Below are 21,748 nucleotides of genomic sequence, written 5' to 3' on the forward strand. Positions count from 1 at the left end.
TTAGCCGTTAAGAAAAGTCCCTCATAGCCCAGCAAATCTTACCTAAAGCCTTTTTAACCTCAGTGAGGTGTGCCCTTTAAAATGAAACAATCGGCAGTTTCCACACACCATGCACCGTGGCTTTGCAATCACTTATTTATACAGCGTACATGTTCTGCCACGTCTTGCAGTGATTTATAAATGGTTTTGCTCCTTGTTCAGAGAACACAGAAGACTGAAGAGCCCTGGCTGCCTCAGCTCCACAGCTGCCCCACTTTGATTTGCAGGCTTTTAACACAAAGTGACATTCATTTAGTGCGCATAATAAATACATAAAGTCAGGCTCTGCTAGATCAAAGAGTGCATAAATGTGACAAAGCCGAAACATAAAATAAAATGAGAGAGAAAGAAATAAGCCACCTAGAAACCAGGAAAACTGTCCACCTACCACCACATGGTCTCTGGGGAAATTCTGGATGAATTTTTCCTTTCCATTGGTACAGAAAGTTACAGTGAATGCCACATGCTTCTCCTAAAGTGAACCTTTCAGGAACAGTATAAGGCTAAATATAAAATGACTGAACAATTCAACAGAGAGCAAGAGTATGACTTTTTAACAAATCTCCAGCTATTATCATTAAAAAGCCACTCATACCACACTGAGTATATATATCACCTGATTGCTTCAGGCAGGATAAAGCATTTATTTAGGCTCCTCTACCTGTAATCAGCCTGTAACATTGTATTTTTTTTTATCATTTGGGGGTGATCTGAGTTAGAGATTTGTGAATACAACCAAAACTTGCACAGTTGAAAGGATTTAACTGCAACAGTGTCATCTCAAAGCCAATATTTCAGTTCAGTTAGTAGATTTGAACCTTGAATGATGTCTGAACAAAGATGGCTCAGTCCATCTTGAAAGAAACGCAGATGAATACAATCAACGGAAGTACTGTGGATAGAACAAAAGTCAGAGGAAGGAATTATTATTAAATCAAGGAGAGTGGGGTGCTTTTGCTCCATGTTACTACACACTTTGTAGACAGCCTTCCAGGGATATTGCTGGGTAAGTCAAGGCCACTTTCTAAGGCTTCTATAGTCAGAAAAATGTTCAAGGTAACTGTCAAGAAAGTAACATCCATCTCTGCTTTGGTAGAAGAGTAGAAATAATACGACCTTTTATGGTTTTATGCTTTTTAAATCGAAGAATATAACTATAAAACTGAGCAATCCACCAGGGACAAGGTATAAAGCAAGGGTATGGGATGAAACCTGGATTAATCTTTTCTATCACGAAAATTACTAAAATGTATATTAACTGAATGCCAGAAACCTTCACAGTTCCTCCAATTACAAAAGTGGGGGTACATTTTTAGACAGGAGCCGGGTCCTATAATTACTGAGCAGCCTAGTGTTGTAGCCAGAATGCTCTTGCTTATGCACTTGCACATGGAAAACCGACCATATGGGAAATGAAGCAAAACGCAGCATCAAAAGGCCATCACAATCTGTAAATTATTACAGACAGAACCAGGCAAAGGTTGTGGCCTCTAAAGCAGAAATAAACTTCAAAAATTGCAAACAGGCAAATTCCTTATTGAACTATGCATGCTAACAAGCAAGTAAGTGTATTGTATTGCAAAAGAGACATTGCCTGTCTCTTCTGCAATAAAAAACCTGCTTGCTCATGTGGATTTCTCCCACCCACTGTACATCAGAAGATTCTGCAGCTGAGTGCCATTGCATGCTTTGAAGGTCTATGGTATGTGTCAGCTAGAAACCGAGCAAAGTGTCCCAATAGAGCGAAGGAAAAAAAATACTCCACAAACAAGGAGTTATCAAGTAATATACAGTAGGTGCTTTAATTTTATCTGAGCACACGTGATTTGAAGGGGCAGGACAGCGTCCAACCAGTAAATAGTCTTAAGGTTTGGTGGAGTCTTTAAAGGAATCTCAGCCAACAAGGATGGAGATTTTGCCATAATGGAAACCAGGATAGAGTGAGAGGTATACCAGAACTGAAGTTTCAATAGGCTGTACAGATCTTTAGAAAGGGTAATTAGGTTCCCTACGATGGTAGGAAAGAGTCTGAAGTGCTCAAGCAACACTCGACCCTGCGGATGAGTTCTGCAGCTTTAACCCCACTGTTCGTGGAACTATTGGAATGGTGTGATTGACACACAAGTAGCACCATTAGGTACAGTAGTGCTTTGAGCTGAGGTTAACATGATGATCCACCACCCCCTGGGGGCATGTCTTTGACAGCCTGGTTTGGGAGGAAGTAATTTGAATGGCCTGTGCATCATTCAACCCAGACACCCAGAACGTAATGATTGGCATTTGTATTTTTATTATTACTGTGGAACTTATTTTATGTTTTTTTTCTGGAGTTCTTCTTCAAGACAGAAGTACCATCGCCTTCACCCCCCCCATGCATTACACAGACACATCAATCACACATCTTAATATAAAATAGGACAGATATTTTATTGCTTTCACACAATCCAGTTTTTCTAAAAAAAAAAAAAAATGCTTTTACTGCAGTAGCGCCGAGCCTCAATCCATCAATCAGTAAAATTTCCCCTGAAAGGTAGCAGAAAAACAATCACGCACAAAAAGGCAGATCATTACCTGGTCATATGATCATTTTTGCTACTCTATAATTGCCATGGCAACCGACCCTATTCAAAATGTCCACGCAATCGAACAAAGAAGGGGGCCGCGTTTAAAACAACTTCAATCGCCATACATTTTTCCCACAGCTGGATTTCTGTTACAATATTTTCCCATCTACTTCCCAGGCAGAAATGTCTCGCTCTCCTCTACAAAAAATGTTTTTTTTTATTTATTATGGCACCAGCAGGTTCGCTACCTTGTCAGGATTCACTAGAGTTTCATTGTGATACCGCAAAGCAAAAATGGGTAAAAACCTGTTAAGGCACCAATAAATGTAGAGTTGTACAGAGGAACTTCTTGTAAGTTCTATGCAATCAAGCAAGATTTATAAAGATTTTGGAGCATGCAAATTTCCATAAAATTGTAATTTGAAGCATAAAAAAAAATCTCATAAACATTTATATAAAGTGTGGGATAAATAAAGAGAGAAAAGCGTGAAAAAGAGTGAGAACGAGAAAGAGCAAGAGAGAGAGAAAACAATAAAAAAACTGCTCAGGACTTATTTCAGCTGGCTAGCATAAAGGACAATATTATCATAAAATGTGAAATATATCTACGCCACCGAACCATCACATATTTAAAATTGAATGTTCGGTAAAAAAAAAAGTGTAAATCCTTGGGTAAAGAAACTAATGAACACTCCAACTGACAGGGTGAAAAGGTTTGCGGACACTTTAGAAGCTTGTTGGTTTGAACACCATGGGCATCAATATCCCTACATCACAAAAAATACTGCCTGCTACTTGGTCTAATTCATTTGTCCTATACTAAATTTAAGTGCGCTGAATCTAAATCTGAAGTCCGATTCTGCCTAGGACGTCAGGATCTTACGTTAATTACGCAAATAGACGTGATTAGCTACATTCCCTCGTTCTGCAGTGTACTATGTAATCTCTCAAACTAACTTTTGCCTCATGGTTTCATGACATTACAAAAACGTTGTTTTATGTTGCACCATCATAAACAATTACACATAATTTATCCGAGTCCTTATTCAACACACATGCACACTTTAGAAGTGTTCCAGGCACTTGCTTTTGCATTTGTGGCTCTCTGCTGTCTCCCGTTGCAGAAACCAGCAGTAGTCGCCCATCATGTTGGGGTTGCACTGGCCTTGATATCTTGTTTCCATACCAGAAATGTCCTGGTGGAACCTCTCCCCTTGTTCATCACTCACATCACCCAAATTTTGTGGGAAGAAGTCCAGATGGGAATGTAGGAAATTAATTTTAAGTGAAACTCGGCAGCCAAGTTAATGGTATGCTCTTAGCATGTTGTTCACAAGTTCAGCATGGTTTTCAGCTCGCTGGTTGCCCAGAAAGTTTCGTGCAACTAGCTCAAATTAATTCCAAGCAGCAAGTTCAAGTGGGTTGAAATTGTCTCTGAATGTGGAATAACGCATCAAATTGTGGATTTTGAGGACCAAAATCCTGTTTTCAGTTTAGCATCTGTTATAACTTTTCCAAACTTGTCCTTCAGATACTGAAAACCCATACTATCCCGATCCATTGCAACGACAAAGTTTTTCATTAATTCAAGTTTAATATGAAGTGGCGGAAGGTAAATTTCTGTGGATCAATGAGTTATTTATGCTTCACGTTGTACTGGCAAACAGTGTGTTCAGGTCTGGGTGCCATTCTTTCACTTTGTAATAGTTGCTGTCATCACGACTGTTCCACAGAAACAGGAGGCACATATATTATGTATATCCCAAATACAGTACAAACTATGCAAAAAAGAGAGGAAAACAAAGAGGGTTTTTGGCAAATTAAAGTGTAAAATACAAATAGTGACTCATTAATGCAATAGTATACTGCTACATAGGCAGAACAGTCGGGTGCAGGACCTGTTTCATTGGTCCCAATCTTAATCAGAAATATTTTTGCTAGACATTAATCACCTACTTCAGTAGTTGTATGTATTTAGTTGTTGACATCCAAATAAATATATTTTGGATGTCAACAACAAAATACATACAACTACTGATGTAGGTGATTGATGTCCAGCAAAAATATTTCTAATTAATATTGAGACAAATGAAACAGAGGTCCTGCCTATGTAGCAGTATACTATTGCATTAATGTGTCACTATTTGTATAATACACTTTAATTTGCCAAAAAAAAAAATATTTTTTCTTCTCTTTTTTTTGCATAGTTTGTACATATAACCAGGGTTGGCAATCATCCCACTGAAGGGATAAATTAAGTTGTATATACAGTTTACTGCACTAGTACCTGCATCTACCCTCACTGATACATTTAAATCCCAATTGCAGGGCAAGAAGGAGTGCCACCACCTTCAGGTCACCACAAACGTTCCACTTGTGTTCTGAATAGGTAATTTCAAAATGACCTCCATGGATTTGTATGTCTTTTTCATTCCCTTGGCTTAAGAAAGAGGAACAGAACCTTTTTCGTTACCTTGATGCAGCAGTACAGCTTTCAAACTTGCTTTGCTCGAGTCTATGAACAGTCTCCACTGCTCTGGTATGTATTCGCAACCTAACTCCATCATCTGACTACTCACGTCAGTACAGAAGCAAATGTCGTTTTCCAGCTTGTAATAACCTGAAAACTTTGTGCGACGATCACGAAAGTATGAAGTTGTTGTTCCTTTTTGTAGCAAATTCCACTCCTTTAATCTAGAGGCTAACAGTTCAGACGTCTCTTTTGACAAAGACTGGTCCCTTACTAGATCATCTATATGATCTATATGAGCTTATAAAATGCAGAAGAAGCAGTCCAAGTGATGTTTTTTTGGCTCACGCCAAACCATAGGCACAGCAAAAGTAATTTTATTCCTTTTCCCATTCAACCATTGTGTTAGGCCAACATAACACACCTGACAGCAGATATGAGGTGCCCAGCTTTTTTCTTGATCTCCAATTTTACATCCAAAGTAATATTGTAAGTAAATCTCACCCTCTTGGTTAGGTTCTTGCGCTGATCACACGGGGTATATTTGCCACAAATGTAGCAAAAATTGTCCAGTTTAATAAAACAGCTGCGCCTAGTCATCTATAGCTCAAAACAGACTCACTATAGCCTAGCTGGTACTATCCAATAAGATTGTTTCGCACTAGAGAAATGTCCTTAGTCCATCTCGCCTTATATACCTATTTCTGATGTCAGCTCACTGACTTGCCCAGACATGCCCAGCTGCTGCTGGAACATCCATGCCACCAGGGGACGTGAATCAGCCGTGAGGCAGCAGCAGGCATAGTGGTAGCTGCAACTGTTATAATGTTCCCATGTAAAAATACATTACCCAATTACCGACCATTTGAACAGCTATAGCAGGCCTATATCAGGTAAATCACAGGTGTTATTACCAGTAGCAAAGTCGTTGTTGTGCAATGATACAGTGTTCTCCCTGGCCCCTTTTAGCCACCCGGCAATTTTCAGTAACCACCTGGCTGTTTTTGGGTGGTTATTGAAAAGTTGGGTCACAACACAGGGGCCACCACCTGCCTACAGCTTCTTCCCACCCAGCTTTAAAAAGAAATTCTGGTGAGGGGACTGAATATGGAGCCTAACCCAAAACTTTCCAAAAGATTTTGGAGTGTTTTTTGTGCCCATTTAGCCAAAATAGCATTTGTAAGCTCAGGTACGGATAAGGATGACCAGACAATCTAGCTCATAACTGGAATTCTAATTCATCTTAAAATTGTTCAGTAGGTTAGGGTCGGGACTTTGTAAAAGCTGCTTGAGGTCCATCATACTAAACTCATCAAACCAAATCTGTAGGAGCCGGCTTTGTGTATAAGGGCACAGTCATGCTAGAACAGAAAAGAGCCTGCTAACAGTTACCACAAAACTGAAAGAGATCAATTGGCTTATATGTAATTTTTGCAACATTACCAGTAACATAACTGGAAAGAACTGAGCTCAGTTGCTTGGAAAGGTGTCCACGTACCTTTGGCCACATAGTCCAATACGAACAGATAACTAAATGACAAATTTAGGTGGTCTTTTGAAAAACCAAGAGAAGTTTAATGATTTTGTTAGTAGATTAACAAATAAGCCTTTTAAAGATGGCTATGTTTAATGCAAAAACCTCCAATATCTTATGTAAACCTGGGCATAAGCACAAAATGAAAATACCAAGTTAGGAGATGGAGGAGGAAGAGGTAAACAGGAGCTAGCTTGCATGTCCCAAACCAAAGGAATTAATTTTGTAAAGGAAGCCAACTGGTACCACACAGGAAGCATGGAGATATTTGCACTACAAGCCCTCAGGTATAGCTTCATCTCCAGCAAGAAAAGTGAGCAGAACTGTCGTGACATCACCAAATCTGGTGGGACCATCAGTGAGCAGTGTATACAGGTCTGAGGCTATAGAGCAGAAGGGCCTAGGTACAGAAGGTGAACTGTTATTTGGTTGGTGCCAATATAGATTATTAGGGTTGATTAATTAGGGTACCGTTTAGGCAGAATTAGTATCCAACCAGCCTGTTTTTTTATACTTGTTGTGCATCCTGCTACAGACTAGGACCATTTATTTACAATAAATTTTAATAGTGGTACTTAATCTCATATAGCATGTCTCAGTCTGACAATCTCCTACCGCAGGTCTTCAGTTTCTGTTGTTCAGTAATGTGTCTGAAGTTTGGCTGTGTTCTGTAGTATATAGCCATTTTGTGCTCTCATGGACACAGTTGATGCTTCCCATACCTCATAGGAAGCACATTCCAAATGAAAAAAGACAGCTTATGAAAAACTATTTTATTTATCAATCTATAGGAGGTGCAAAGTCTTTACCTTGGGTGTGTGTCTGCATGTCACGAGCCAGCTCCATTGGAAGGACAGAGTTAACCAATGAGGAAATAATGGAAGCATCCAGACTGCACATGGCCCCAAAACACTTCAGCAGCAGCAGACGCAAAGAAACCCTGTGCTCCTGTCATTCAAGAGAAATACACCAAAAGCATATATGTTAAACCACATACCTACTACAGAGAACATTAAAGCCGTAGCAACAAATGCATACACCCCATCAGGAATCATAAAAGAAAACAATGGGGAAACAGCAGCCATTCATATTCAGGATTCTATTTTGGGGGTTTCCCTGCAGGTAGAGGTTTTCTTCTCAAGGCTGATGTGGATTGCACTATGAAAAGCTGGCTGTTAACATTCAGGCTGGGGTGTTTCCTATGACCACTGCGGTCTACTCACAAAGCAGCACTGTGTGGGTACAGATCACCCAGGGTAGCCAGTAACAGATGGGTTCAGAAAGAAGCAGTGGGAGGAAGAAGCATGAAAAGAGGTGATGAATAAGAAGCAGGAGATAAAAGTCCAACTTCAGCTGCAAAAATAGATGATTCACTAACATCCCTGTAATGGCCCAGAGGGTGAATCTTGTCAGCGTGGACACAGACATCAATGAAAATCTGACTAAGGTATGTATGTAATGTACATTTTATAAAGCTTGGGGGGGATGTTGGACTTTTATGTAAGTACAGTCTGAAAAGGTTTTGGAGGGACAAGCTATAACAAGATATGGGAAATAAGCAAAAATAAAATAAGAACAAAGAAAAAAAATACAATTAAATGTTGCCAGGAAATATTGCTTTGTTTGCAAGGTGCCAGATGCTTTTCTCTGGTTCCTCTGCTTGCTACACTTGAGTAAGCTTGCTTTAGTTGGTGCCAGGAATTATGGGAGGCGCTACTCACCATCTGATAATAAGCCACCAGAGACATGACGGCCTCAGACTGGTTCCTCTTGCACATCTTCTTGCACACTTCAGGGTCTGCATCTGTCTGAAAGTAGGAAAGTAGGAAAGGGGAAATGAATTACTGCTCCAAAGCAAAGAATAGAGTCAAAGAACGGAAACAAATTTGGCCCACAACCTTTTGATAAGATTTCATTTTGCACAAAGATATGCTATTTACATTGTATGTACTGCCATGGTCCCATTGGACATCAACTGCCTCTCCTGTAAATTGACATGCAGGTACATAGTTAGAAAATAGAAAAGGTTGGCGACCACTGGTTTAGACTAAGCTTAGACCAATCATGTCGTTACATATTATGTAGCGCTGTACAAAGTCCATTGTCATGTCACTAGCTGTCCCTCAAAGGTGCAAATAATCCCTACCATAGTCATATGTCACTAACACAGTCTAAGGTCAAGGGGGAAGCCAAATAACTTAACTACAGGTATTTGGAATGTGGAAGGCAATTGGGAGTACCCGGAGACACATCCAAACACAATGAAAACCTGCAAACTCCATGCAGACAGTGTCCTAGCCGAGTTTCAAACCTGCAACCTAGCACTGCAAAGACTAAAGTGCTAACCTCTGAGCCACCATGCTGCCCATATCCCCCTTGGAATACTGCAGGAGCATGGAGGTGGCAGATGGGTCCCCTAGACATGCACCAGGCCCAAATTTCATTTTTAGAGGCTGTTTTGTGGTTGATCCAACTCTACTATCAAATTGTACATTATGTACAGGGTTAAATTAAAAGAGATCCTCTAGGAAGCTCACAGAAGGGGTAGGGGAGGGTAGTTTTCTTACAAGTTTCAAGGACTGTTAAAAGTCTAAACCCTAATCTGTAATTGACTAAGTATCTATAGCGGCACATTCTCTGACAATATAAATCTCAATGTCACAACCAGCCTGACCTCTAAAAAGGGACCGAGAATTCACAAATGCATCAGCTCTTCTGTGAAAGTTAAAGAAGAACTCTGCACAATTTTATAAAACATAGAAGCAGAGCTGATAAGTTGTATAAATGTAGTTAGTAATTCAAATTTAATTTCTAAAGCTATACAGGCTGCAAATTAGCGGACCCCTTAGACCCTAGATAACCAAAGCAACTGTACCCAGGCTGCTTTATGATTACAGATTTCTGGTTTACGGTTTTCTGCATCTCAATCACCTGACATGTGGGATCAGATGGTGAAAATCCAATTTAAGGAACTTTTTTTAAACTACAACTAGACGCTTGCCCAAAATGCCCAACTTTCTTACATGAATAAATGATGGAGAACAAAAATGAGCATTTGATCATTATTTTTAAGGTGAAATGAAATGTCAGGTACCCACCAGAATCACCAGAAGCTCCTCCAAATAACAAAGGATGACATTTTCATCTTCATAAAGAGCCCAGCTTCGCTGTTGTGCGTCATCTTTGTGCCTGGTCAGGTCAGCAAAGATGACCTCCAAACGCTGCTCGTCATGGCAGATCTGTCCAGAAGGTAATCCATAGCTGGAAACCTGAGGACCAGAATATATTTATTTTAGTACAAATAAAAAAAATGATGTAAAAAAGGAATCATAAATATAAATATATTTTAACTAATAGAAATTTAATAATTGTAAAATGTCTGTTATCAAACTGCAGTTCACTAGGTTGTGTGATGTAAAACCCCCAAGGGTCTTTGTTTTGTGCAACCTTCCTTTGAAGCATCTCTATCTGGAATGTAAAGGGCTGTCATGCAGCCTGAGGTGGAACCCACTATACACTCACCTAAATACCCCCTGCTTGCAAAATGGACTTTCAGAAATCCATGAAAATCTGCAAATTAATTAATAATACCAAGCAAGAAAAAGAAAAATTGAAAAACTCGAGTGAGAATGATTACTGCATGTTTCCTGAAGAAAATCAGGCATGAATGTTAATTTATGTGATGTTATTTACATGTTCCACATTTTATCCTGAAAAAACAATGAGTTAATATTAATAAACAGTATTTATATAGTGCCAACATTTTAAGCAGCGCTGTACATTAAATAGGGGCTGCAAATGACAGACAGACAGACAGTGACACAGGAGGAGGAGAAGGCCCTGCCTGAACAGTTTACAATCTAATCTAGGAGGTGGGGGAAATATCACACAATTGGAGAGGGGATATGGAGTGGTGGAAAGTAGTGAGAGTTTAGGAGACAGAAAAAGACAGGTAGGCAAGTTTGAAATAATAGGTTTTGAGTGATCTTTTAACTGTGCAGAAAGTAGGAGCAAGCTAAACAGGAGAAGGAAGACCATTCCAGAATGTCAGGACAGCTCTAGAAAAGTCTTGGAGCAGTGTGTGTGATGAGGTTATGAGTGAGGAAGTAGTTAGTTGATCATTGGAAGAGTAACGGAGCGGCTAGGGGAGTATTTTTCTATCATGCCAGAAAGGTAAGTGGGACAAGAACTGTGGAGAGATATGAAGGCAAAGCACAGGAGCTTGGAATAGTGATGTGAAGGATTCTCATCCCTCTGCTGCAGGTGGAAAAAATAATTTTCTCCTGCCTCCTCTTTACCAGGGATCAGTTCTATAACACTGTAACCATGTAGTCAGTAGGCTAATTGTTACAGCAGAGTACTGAAAGAACGGCAAGTAAATTACTTTTAGGAGGGGTCATTGTTACCTACAAATGCATATTAGATAATTGGAAAAAGCCAGGTTTCTCATGTGACCTGTTGGACTGCCATGGCTTCTGCCTGGCATGTCCAGTCATCAGAGGGAGCTAAGATTGTAGTTATTACATCAACAGGTCATTCTACTTCCTAACATTTGCTTATGTCACACCCTTTAAACTTTAAAGCCAAACGTGACTTTAATTTAGAGTATGGGCCTGCTTTAAATTCTGCCCCCAAATGGAGAGAAATGATGTTTCAAGCCGGCTGCATTTGACAGATTGTGTAATTTTAATGGACTAATGACGCCACCGCGCCATATTTCAAGCCCTAATTTCACTCATGATCGCCGCACTATTAGCAGGTTTTCATTTTAACTGGGGCGGGAAAGTACAAAGCGCAGAATAATAATACCGATCTCATTTCAAGCTTCCGCAGTCTAATTAAAGGTAGCCGTGGACGCGAAGAACTTCGTGAGAAATGCGACAATAAAATTCGTAATTAGAATTCGGCTGCTGGATTACAGAATAAAACATACCACTTGTGCACAATTTCACAGAAACTTTGAAAATCCTTCACCGACAGCACATTTTATCTTCTAGGCCGAATGATTTGTCTTTATGAATGAAATGTATTTGAATACCAAACAGATTAAAAAAAAAAAAAAAAAAAAAGTTCCATGATGTTTAGAATTCAAGGTCAAAAGCTGACAGTCGTTCATTTAAAAAGGTTTGTTGAAACCAAACGTCTGTCTCCCTAACTGAAACATTTTCGGAAAGAGCAGAGAGCGGGTTTTTAAGACATTGCTTCAACTGTTTTGCCAGAGGCTTCTCTTTTTTTAATATAGCTATTTAAGTATCAATGTCAACAGTCAAATCGGCAATCCTGATGACAGAGCAACCTGCATGCAAATTAGCTAATCCCCGAGAGCCGACTTCATTGCAAACCATGAGCCTCAAGAATCCAAAGGTCAGCAGGGTATTCACCACCAAGAGCTCCCAGATTTGGATTTTTCCAAGTAGCGGTGTGTACGTGACTGTATTTAACTTTCAGATTTTAGAAATCTAACATTTTTCTTAGATGGATCATCATGCTGGATCATGCCCTTCGTTGCCATCTACTGGAACTTCTTATGCACTGCAGCAAGACCAACCTGCAGGTTTACACACCTGGTCTCATTAGCAAACTTCAAATGGATGCCTGATCTTCATGTAATATTTTGACTTTTCTAAATTTAGGTTACTTCAGCAACAGTTTTATGGTTTTCATAACAGTTAACTCTGTATCTGCACAGCTTCTTTGCTGTTGCCAGCGCAGACCACCTGTTTGGAATCCGGGTAGGGTATGGTCTTCTGCATGTCAGGCTAGCAGATTTGCATATTCAGCATATTTGGTCAGGACCTAATGCTGGAGGTTTGTGGAGGTTTTGTGGAGGTTTGAGGAGGAAGTCCACATGCACAGGCAGGTGCTGCTTAAAAAAAATGGATTACAGTAAGATGGAAGTCTTGGGGCTCACATTCTGCACAATAGGTGTACTCTCTTATATCCTAGCACCTTACACAGATGCTCCTCGCCTAACGACCAGGTTCTGTTCCTGCGACCTGGTCGTTAATTAAAAAATAAGGACATCAGCCCAATCTGCAGTGATGCAATCGTGCAGCGCCTGTCACAGACAATCTGCAGACCAGGGATAGTGGAGGATCACAAAGGAGGAAGGCAAAGAAGGAGAGGCCACGTGGATGTACACTGTACAGTTTTATACGCTGTACTTCTTGAAAGAGCCTGTCTAAGTGTGGGCAGTCGGTAAACAGGTAAATCGTTAAACAAGGGTTACCTATATAACAATACTGAATGTGAAATGCAGGTACAGACCAAGTTACCTATTATAACTTGAGAAGCTGGACACTGGAGATAAAAAAAAAATATATGCTGCTAAAACAGAACACGTTCACACCTTGGCATAGTTACTTTGACATGTTTTTGACCACAAAAAGTGTGAGTGTCCTAGCAAAATCAGGACACGATCCAGCGCACTGGGAAGCTTTCTGATGCTGCTATAATCAAACGCATTTTTTAAAACCTGCTCATTGAAACATTCTGCCTATCAAGCAGCTGCGCTCCTACCAGGACACGATCCAGGGATAGAGCACACAGCTGCGAACTCCGCTATAAAATCTCAATTAAAAGAGAGAAAACAGCTGTATGCATGCTACACAAATACAGGCAAAGGCTGTGTGGAGCATAATCTGCATCTCATGACTGCACCATTCTAATGCTGGCATGAAGAACAACCCTGCTGCTACTTTTTCTTTCTACAAAATAAATAAATGAAAATGAACTATATAAATACAAGGGAGTATCAGAGCCAAGTGATAACGTCATAAAAGAACCCTAAGACTGAATTTATGATAGGTGGTGTTGTGTAAATGTCAAGAACCTGTATGGTTAAAATACTGATAAGCCAAAACAATAAAACCACCTGTTTATTTTTGTAAACATCCCTCTGGTGTGGCCAAAACAACTCTGACCCGTCAGGCTATGAACACAACCAAACCACAAAGGGGTATTGTGGTATCTGGAATTAATACCAATCCTTAAAATCGCACTGCTTTGCTGGCTGGCTTTCTTTCCATAATGCATCCCTGCTGTCATCTCATCCCCAGGTAAACATACAACAATGTTCTTCCCAGCCCTTTTAGAGTCTGGTCCCAGTACAGGGGCTGCCACCTGCCTACAATTTCTTTCCACCTACCTAAAAAAATTTTTGAGTTAAACAATGTACAAGCACCCAGCCACCCACATGATCTACAAAAACAGGGTTCTAAGCCACCTTCTTCCATTACTCCATGATACATTTCCTATGTTCATGACAATTGCAGGTGCTTTCAGTAGTGGATTGGGGCTGTGTAGCAGCAAAAAGCAGCAGTTTTCTGATACCTTTCTCTTGGGTAGAATTAATATTTTTTTTTTTGCACTTTGTGGTACAGTATCTTTTCTAGTCTATCTGGTCTAATGCAACAGTCTTTGCCCCAAACCCCCATTATGAATCAACCAGCCTTGGGAGACCATTGCTCTTTTGACATTTCATTAGTTTTACTTCCTTGGACCAATTTTGGCAAGTACCAACCACTGTATACCAGAAACACCCCTACAAGACGCCTACAAGTATTGAAGGAGCTGTGACCCAGTGGTCTAATTATCAGAATTTGGTTCTTGTCCAACACATCACCTTGAAGAACTGACTGTTACCTTTGAAAGGCACCATTGTAACAAAATAGTCAATGTTACTTACTACTTCTTTTCTAGTTTACATGGTTTGTTTAATGGAAAGAAGACATAAGTGCATCAAGTTCACCCACTAGCAAAATAAATATATCCCGGATAAAACCCTATAGACATAGTTGTTCCAGAGGAAGGCAAAAAATCCCATGTTAACCCCTAGTTGAATTTGCTCCAACAGGGGGGATAAAATTCCTTCCTGATTCCAAGAGGCAATGGGATGTTCCTTGAATCAACAGCCTGTTATCTTTATTTTAAAGCTTTAATACCCAGTTATATTCTGTGCTTCCAGAAATCGCCCAGCTTTTTATTAAAGTACTCTATAGTTGCTGAAACTTGTTCCTGAGGGAGCCGATTCCATATTTTCACAGACCTTACAGTGAAGAATCCCTTTCTTATCCGGAGATTAAACTTCTTTTCCTCCAGACACAAAGAGCGCCCCTTGTCGTTTGTGCACTAACCTGTGCACGCTACATTGTAAGGGTTAAACTTTCTGCCTGGGAAGGTTAGGGGAGCACTTTTACTAACCCGATTTTACTTCCCCAAAGGGAAGAGGCTGCAGACGGAAAAAAATAAGTGCTTTTTACTTCCCCCTAGACAAAAAAGGAGCATTAACTATTCTAGTGTTGGGTAGCCCTGCTGCCCCAGCCATTTTTGTAAATTGTTTCCCCCCAGAAAAAGGCTTTAAAGCTCATTGTTAGGATTTAAATTCACTTTTAATGCATTAGTGAGGTCACAGAGCTTCCTATGCTGTCTGGATGAGAAATCTATCCGGACAGAATTAGAAATTCTTTGTAAAACCAAGCCCACATACACATTTTAAATATGTATTAATCTTCTTGATCTGAAAAAGCAGAGCTACACTGCATGGTAATAGCTAAAATGGGGCAAATTATGGACGCCCGGGGACAGAGGTGTCAAGAGCTCTGGCGGAAAAAAAAAATAAGACTAACAAATGTACATAAAAAGGAAAGAAGAACAACATCATAATTCTGGAATTTACTACAAGAGCAAGATATCTATATCTCTGTGCTGAACCTTCCCAAGAGATCTGTATTGGAAAGCAGGCAGCCGCATTACAGAAAAGAAGTTTAATTTAATTTATTGAATGTAATTCTCCAGAGAGCTCATTTAAAAATATGGCCTCATTTATTAGTGAATTTCTCCTGCTGGGCGGGTTATAATTACATACATGTATGCCTGGTGCAGGCAGGGACACAGAGCTGAGCGCTCGGGAAGGTTGGTGCATATAGGGAGTGTAGGATTACCAATTACTCTGCTTTTATCAAATATACAGGAAGAGGGAATGTATTTATTGGACACCAAAGCCCTCAAACAATAGCTGCAAGCTCTACAGCTTTTCATAGAAGTTAAAATAGAATTAGCAACAGTTTCCCACTAGTGACTCAGTCAAAGAAGTGCAGAAACCAAACGCCAAAAGAAACCATTTAATTATTTAATTTTTTTTGTCTCCTCAGAATAACATAACTTGCTAAATATCTTGGCTGTCCTTTGTGAATATAACAGAATTTAGTGTAAACCACATTTAAAGCTGAACTCTTCTCTCATTCAGGATGTAGTGCTAACTTTGTCTAGAAGGATGTACTAGAGCAGTGTTTCTCATCCAGGGTTCCTCCAAAGGTTGCTGCTCAATTTCTTGAGCAATTTGCGCCTCTCAGGTCAGTTTAAGTGACAACAGACATCTTTTTAGTTATCTGGAAGGATGACATTCTTCCAAAGCAATGTAAGAGTCATTCTTCCCAAAGACCACAACACTAATGTACTGTGAGCTGTGAATAAAGAAATAAAAGCAGGGATCCCTCAAAATGTGAAAGTTATTTTTATATGTTTCCCTATATTAAAAAGGTTAGAAAACACTGCATTAGAGACCAGTACTTACCTTTATATACAGTCCTGGGGAAGCTACCCCGGTCGTCTTTTCTCCTACCCAAGATGTGGCAGGCCCACAACATCATCATGCAGGACCAGTGGTTGCTTTTGGTCTTGCATTATACATGGGGACATACGCAAAAAAATCATGACCAGGTAAGAGAAGAGTCGTCACTACTGGAAATGGTGGTACCATGAAGTATTGCAAGTATTCTTATTCATTAAAGCTCCTAGAATAAACAAGCATTATGCGTGGGGCTAATTGTATGGTCTAGATAACGGGTTGCAAAGCAGTCTCTAAAAAGGTCAGGCACATTCCCTCTTGAGACTCGGTTAGAATAAGTAGGGAGTGTGAGAGTTATAAATTGCATGTAAGGAGTGGTCTCTCTGCAGAGTCTACCGAGACAGACCTCTAACTCTGCAAACAGTGAAGCTCCTGTAAACGGTATAAAGCTTTACTACAAGCTGTGGCTGCATTCTAAAATGCAGTTTATTCATGTTTCTAGCCAGAAGTTACCAGGAGGTTGACGGTCTAACAACTGCCAAATAATCTTCTCCCCTTGCTCCATCAAAGACATGAAAGTGTGCACAGAGGTGGTTTTGGTAGGCAGTTATCAGGCATTCAACAACTGTGGCATTTCCCACATGTGCAGATGCTGCTTGCTGCATATGGCAGTTGGTTGTCTCTTTAGACATGGCTAAATAAACGTCCTGGGATGTTGTGGTGGTTGATTTTTTCAGCTGAGAAATGGTAACTGTACCAGTGATCCAACCAAGCAGTGATTACCTTCGCTTTGATGCACCTGTATGGTATGGTTGACCCAAAGTTCATTTGGACCTGGCAAACCGTTTGTTTTCCCTCAGAACATGTTTCCTTCAACACAACAAAACCTCATCAAAAACAGGAAAAAAAAACCCTTGGCGGCCCGTGTAATCTATACGAACATTTGAATGTAATTAACTTGACAAGAGTATCCTGCAGAGCAATTAAATAATAACAGTAATTAGCAGTCACTCGATGATAGATTAGAAAACATGGGAGAATTTTACTAAAGAATCTGTTTGTAAAACAAGGCTCGGTAGGTGTATGGGGGGGCTGTGGAAGGTCCGGTCACAGCTGCAGGCTGTAAAGTGCACCTGTCATTTACATAGTGGAGACAGGCACTGAAAGCAAATCAGTGTTTAGGAAGGAGCGTCATGGGGAAAGTAAACTCAGTTGGTGAGAAAAGCACTTAACACATTCACTATAAAGAATATTACTGTTTACCATTGTTATCGGAATAAAGACAGAACTTAAAAAGTGAGCAGGTTTGCTATTTTTTTTAGTAAAGTCGTGACTAAGAGCAGACCCAACAAAATGACGATTTGCTAGAAAAGTTTTTCCTGTGTTTCCAGTTTAGCCTGTGGTCTCTCTGCAGCTTATCTTTTTCCCATTAATGGCTTACCATGACCTCTTCTGCATTGTGTCTGAATGGAATCAATCGTCTTGAGAGAGATTGTGCAAGAGAGCAAGAGATTGCTTCCTCAGAGCCTCCAGCAAGGAGAACATTGAGCTGACATCACCAAATCTCATTCCAGACATGCAGTATAAATCTGTCCATACACCAATGGATTGTTGCATGGCAGGTAAACAATTGCCATTATCTGGATATTGCCTGAATATTTGGATTACAGTCACACAGCATTCAAAATATAACTATAATCTGGTCACAAATTGACTGGAAATGACTGGAAACCATTAATCATCCACTGCTCTCCCCTTCACCCAATACACATTAAAACGGGGCATTCCTGATCAAATTTTTAAATGGGACCTATCACCAAAATTTTAACTTTATATAAAAGGGGAGGTATCCCAGGAGGCTTCAGGCTACTCCTTCTTTGTAGGCTCGAGATTGGACATGCGCAGAAGGGTCTTTTACCCACTATAAAATAAGTGCCGTTCTCATGCATGCGCAGTGCGAGCAGCACTCTTTTTTCCCCCATTTACAGGAGGATAGGTCACCTAATCCTGTGCCTGCGCAGTGAGAAATAAGGTGACATAGATAGAATGTGAAAGAAGATGGTGGTGCCCGGGGCTTCCTCCATGCTGGGACAAAGGAAGAATCCAGGATGGGGTGGGGCCGAATCGAGGCCAGCTGTGGAGGGATTGCTGTTTCATTCAATGTTTTGATTGAATCAAATGTCTAATTTATTTCAAATACCTACTCATGTTTGGCTAGATTTGTAGCTTTTACACTTCAGACATATAGCTATAAGGATGGAGGCACAGCAGAGCCTAGGCACCCTCACATACTAGGAAGTGCACCTAATATTTTTAGGAGTTATTCAAATACATTGTTCCCAAAACATTTTTTTCTCCAAAATTTAGGCCCACTTTGGCATCAGTCAGATGAGGGAATACTGGAAATTTACCTATCGTTGACTGCCTTGATGATTAGGTCTGTTTGGAGAGCGCTTCAGTAGGGAAGTTTTGAGAGCAATACATTTCTATACCAGGGGTGTCAAACTCAAATACACAGTGGGCCAAAATGAAAAATTTGGACAAAGTCACGGGCCAACCTTGACATTTATTGAAAAAATGTCTACTATTGAGGAAGGTCATTAATGAATGTCAACAGAGGAATCCTGATTGACGTACCAGCAGAGCATTTTGGGATTTGTAGTATTAGTGATGCATGCACTGTCTACCGGCGGGCCAGCTCTAGTAGACATTTGATATTTTCTCGCGGGCCAAATATAATTACAGTGCGCACCAGATTTGGTCCACGGGCCCGAGTTTGACACCCCTGTTCTATACAAAAGAAAAATAGTTCATGTTCTTTTACACGTGCTAGTGACTAAAGCTGAACAAGCCTCGGAATTACCTGCACCCAGGTCTGCTGCTACAAATCAGGCCTTTGGAGAAGGGACATCCAGGTCTTCCTTACCTAACAGGCCAGCCAGGTGCAGAAAATGAACTTGAATAATAACACTTGCCGGGTAACACTGGCAGATGCTATGTAGGCTGATAGCATAGAGCATATCAATTAGGCCCCAGGAATGAGACGTTCCCCTTACAGCAGACATAAACACACACAGACTGGGGGAGGAACATATCACATCAATTACTCGTTTGTCGCCTATGAGCTTGTGAAAGTGAAATTAAAAGATGTTGATTAGATATTGCAGATCTATAATCACAAATCCCCTGCCATTATATACGATTAATTTATTCAGGGATGTATCATAGTTGCACATTTAGAATTTGGAACCAACCTTTTTTAATGTGGTAAATATAAAAAGTACCTGCAGGGGGGGTGATAACAGATTAGGGTGGGGTGGCAGGGAAGTTGTGTAGCAATGCTAAAGCAGAACTCTGGGGGAAAAAATGAATAAAAGTAACCTTTAGCTTTAGCAAGCTTTTACTGCCATGGCCAAACCGGAAATAAAACCTCTTTATGGGTTGCCAGACAGTAAGAGGGTTACCTTTTATCCATGAATAAAATGTCACCGTTTTGTTTTTTAGTTCAAGCTGCATGAGATCTTATTACAGAAAAACACAAGAGACTGATTTCTCTGAACCACAAAGTACAAACATAATCCGGAGAACGCTCAGACAGCGAACATCCGATTCCAATTAGGAAGTTTGTCTCTGCAAATTAGAACATAACAGACGTTTCTCTTTGTAGGAGGCAGGAAAAAAAAAAGAACAAATTATCCAAAAGAACATCAACAAAACAGATGACAAATCTTTTATAGGAAAAACAAAAGGCTCAGAAACTGAATGATATTAACTAACCACAACTAAGTGTTTTGTTTAAAGTTGATCTCTGGTATTAAGGACTCACTCCCTTTGTACCCCCTCCAACTAAGAACTGGCATAAAAAAACAAAACTGGAAAAAAAGGAAATAAAACTAATATATGCTATAATACAAATATAATATATAACATAAAACAAAAATCCAAATGCCCCACTCCAGATTTCCAGTGACCACAGTGTTGTACAGCAGGCTCAACCCTTCTTGCAACCTCTCCCATTCAACAGACAATGTCGCTTCTGGCCTGGAGTTGTTGCAGGAAAAACTGCATTGTAATTGCAAACACAAGGGCAGCATTCCACTCCTGGGTTTGCAATACACCTAGGAAAGGACTACCAGGTGGAAAATAAGCCTAACCCAATGCTGCAAGCATATGATGGTACAGTCCTGAGTCTTCTGTTTACAAGAGGTTAGGCCTTTCTTCAGGGTGTCTACAACACTTTTTATGGGGTCAATCAGAACTTTTTCAAGTCCTCCTGTGGACCAATCCGACCCTGTGCACAATCTAGCAACTTCAGTAGGAACCCCGTTTGGAAAACTGTGCTATTGTGTATTGGTAATGCCGAGTGTTGGCATAACAATGGAGTTCATACAATGCCAGCTTTGGTTTGTTTGGGCAGAATGGTTCAAAATTCTTTTTACAAAAAAACTAGCACACTTTTGATGACCAGGTACAAAAAAACAACCGGACAACTTAGCCCACACCAGGCCAGGCAGACATGACCATCCAAAAAATGAACCCCCTTACCTTGTTTTCTACCAGAGAGATAAGAATCTGTTCCATCACAGGCCCAGTAGACGGTACCGATGACTGAATGTGTCCGACTATCACTCCAATTGCCACACGAGAAAGCTCATAACTAAGGTTGGTGTTCTTTCTAACCAGTTCAATCAACTCAGCACCAATAGATGTTGGCACACTGATGGCCTCACTTGTAGATTCCTCTGAGGTGGGTTTTGAAGGCGATTTCGATTTGCCATCATGAGTGATGGAATTGAATGCTTCAACACTGGGAGGGGCTGGGGCTGTGCGCTTGGTCTGTGAATTCTGATGGTCTTCAATGCGGCTCTCTTGCTCTGGAGGCCCAGGGGCGGCCCGCTTACTGTGTGTGCTCAGGGATCCCGGGACTGAGCTGCAAGCATCCAGGCTCTGAGACACTGTAGTGTGCACACTTCTACTGGGGACTGGTGGTGGGGTGTTACTGGGACTGGAGGTTGCCGAGATATGACAAGAGTCTGTGGATGCCGTGCAGGCAGTGTCAAGAGATGACACACTTGTAGTGGACATGTGCAATATGGCCCGGGAAGATTTGTCAGTGCTATCTGCAGAGTAAAAGAATTTAATTATTGAAGACATGTAGATTGAATGTAGTATTTGGAAAAAAATTCTAACTTTGGTAAATAGAATCATACTGTTTTGAAGTAGACTTTCACCTCCCAATGCAAAACTTTTGACCACTTAACTTTCTCCATTTGTTCTGGTGGGCACTGACATCAGCAAAGTAAGTGAGTTGCTGGCACAGAAATAAAAAGGGAAATCTTTACCTTGTTACTTTTGTTTTTCATTGAATAAAAATGTATTGAAATAAAGGGAAATCTTCCAAAGGGGACTCCTGGTGACAGCTGCCAAAGTTCACAAAGTGAAGGCACAGACAACAATTAAAACAGATACTCCTAATTCTATACAAAAATGAAATGGAACAAAACTTTCCTACTTAACTATGAACTTGGTAGTTAACTCTGTTATTTGCCAGCAAATTTCCCCTTTGGATAGCT

The 21,748-nt window shown here is 40.3% G+C and overlaps 1 protein-coding gene across 1 annotated transcript in view; it reads right to left on the reverse strand.

Annotated features, from left to right (window-relative positions):
* Positions 1 to 21,748, reverse strand: part of NCKIPSD (NCK interacting protein with SH3 domain) — a 65,755-nt gene that overhangs the window by 9,824 nt on the left and 34,183 nt on the right. The window contains exons 5-8 of the mRNA XM_072420580.1: positions 20,721 to 21,295; positions 9,706 to 9,876; positions 8,329 to 8,415; positions 7,417 to 7,555 (exon numbers count right to left, since the gene is read on the reverse strand). Of these exons, the coding sequence (XP_072276681.1) occupies positions 7,417 to 7,555; positions 8,329 to 8,415; positions 9,706 to 9,876; positions 20,721 to 21,295 (972 nt within the window). The remainder of the gene's footprint in view (positions 1 to 7,416; positions 7,556 to 8,328; positions 8,416 to 9,705; positions 9,877 to 20,720; positions 21,296 to 21,748) is intronic.

The sequence above is a fragment of the Pyxicephalus adspersus genome, chromosome 8 (assembly GCF_032062135.1).
Source record: "Pyxicephalus adspersus chromosome 8, UCB_Pads_2.0, whole genome shotgun sequence".
NCBI classification, from domain to species: Eukaryota; Metazoa; Chordata; class Amphibia; order Anura; family Pyxicephalidae; genus Pyxicephalus; species Pyxicephalus adspersus.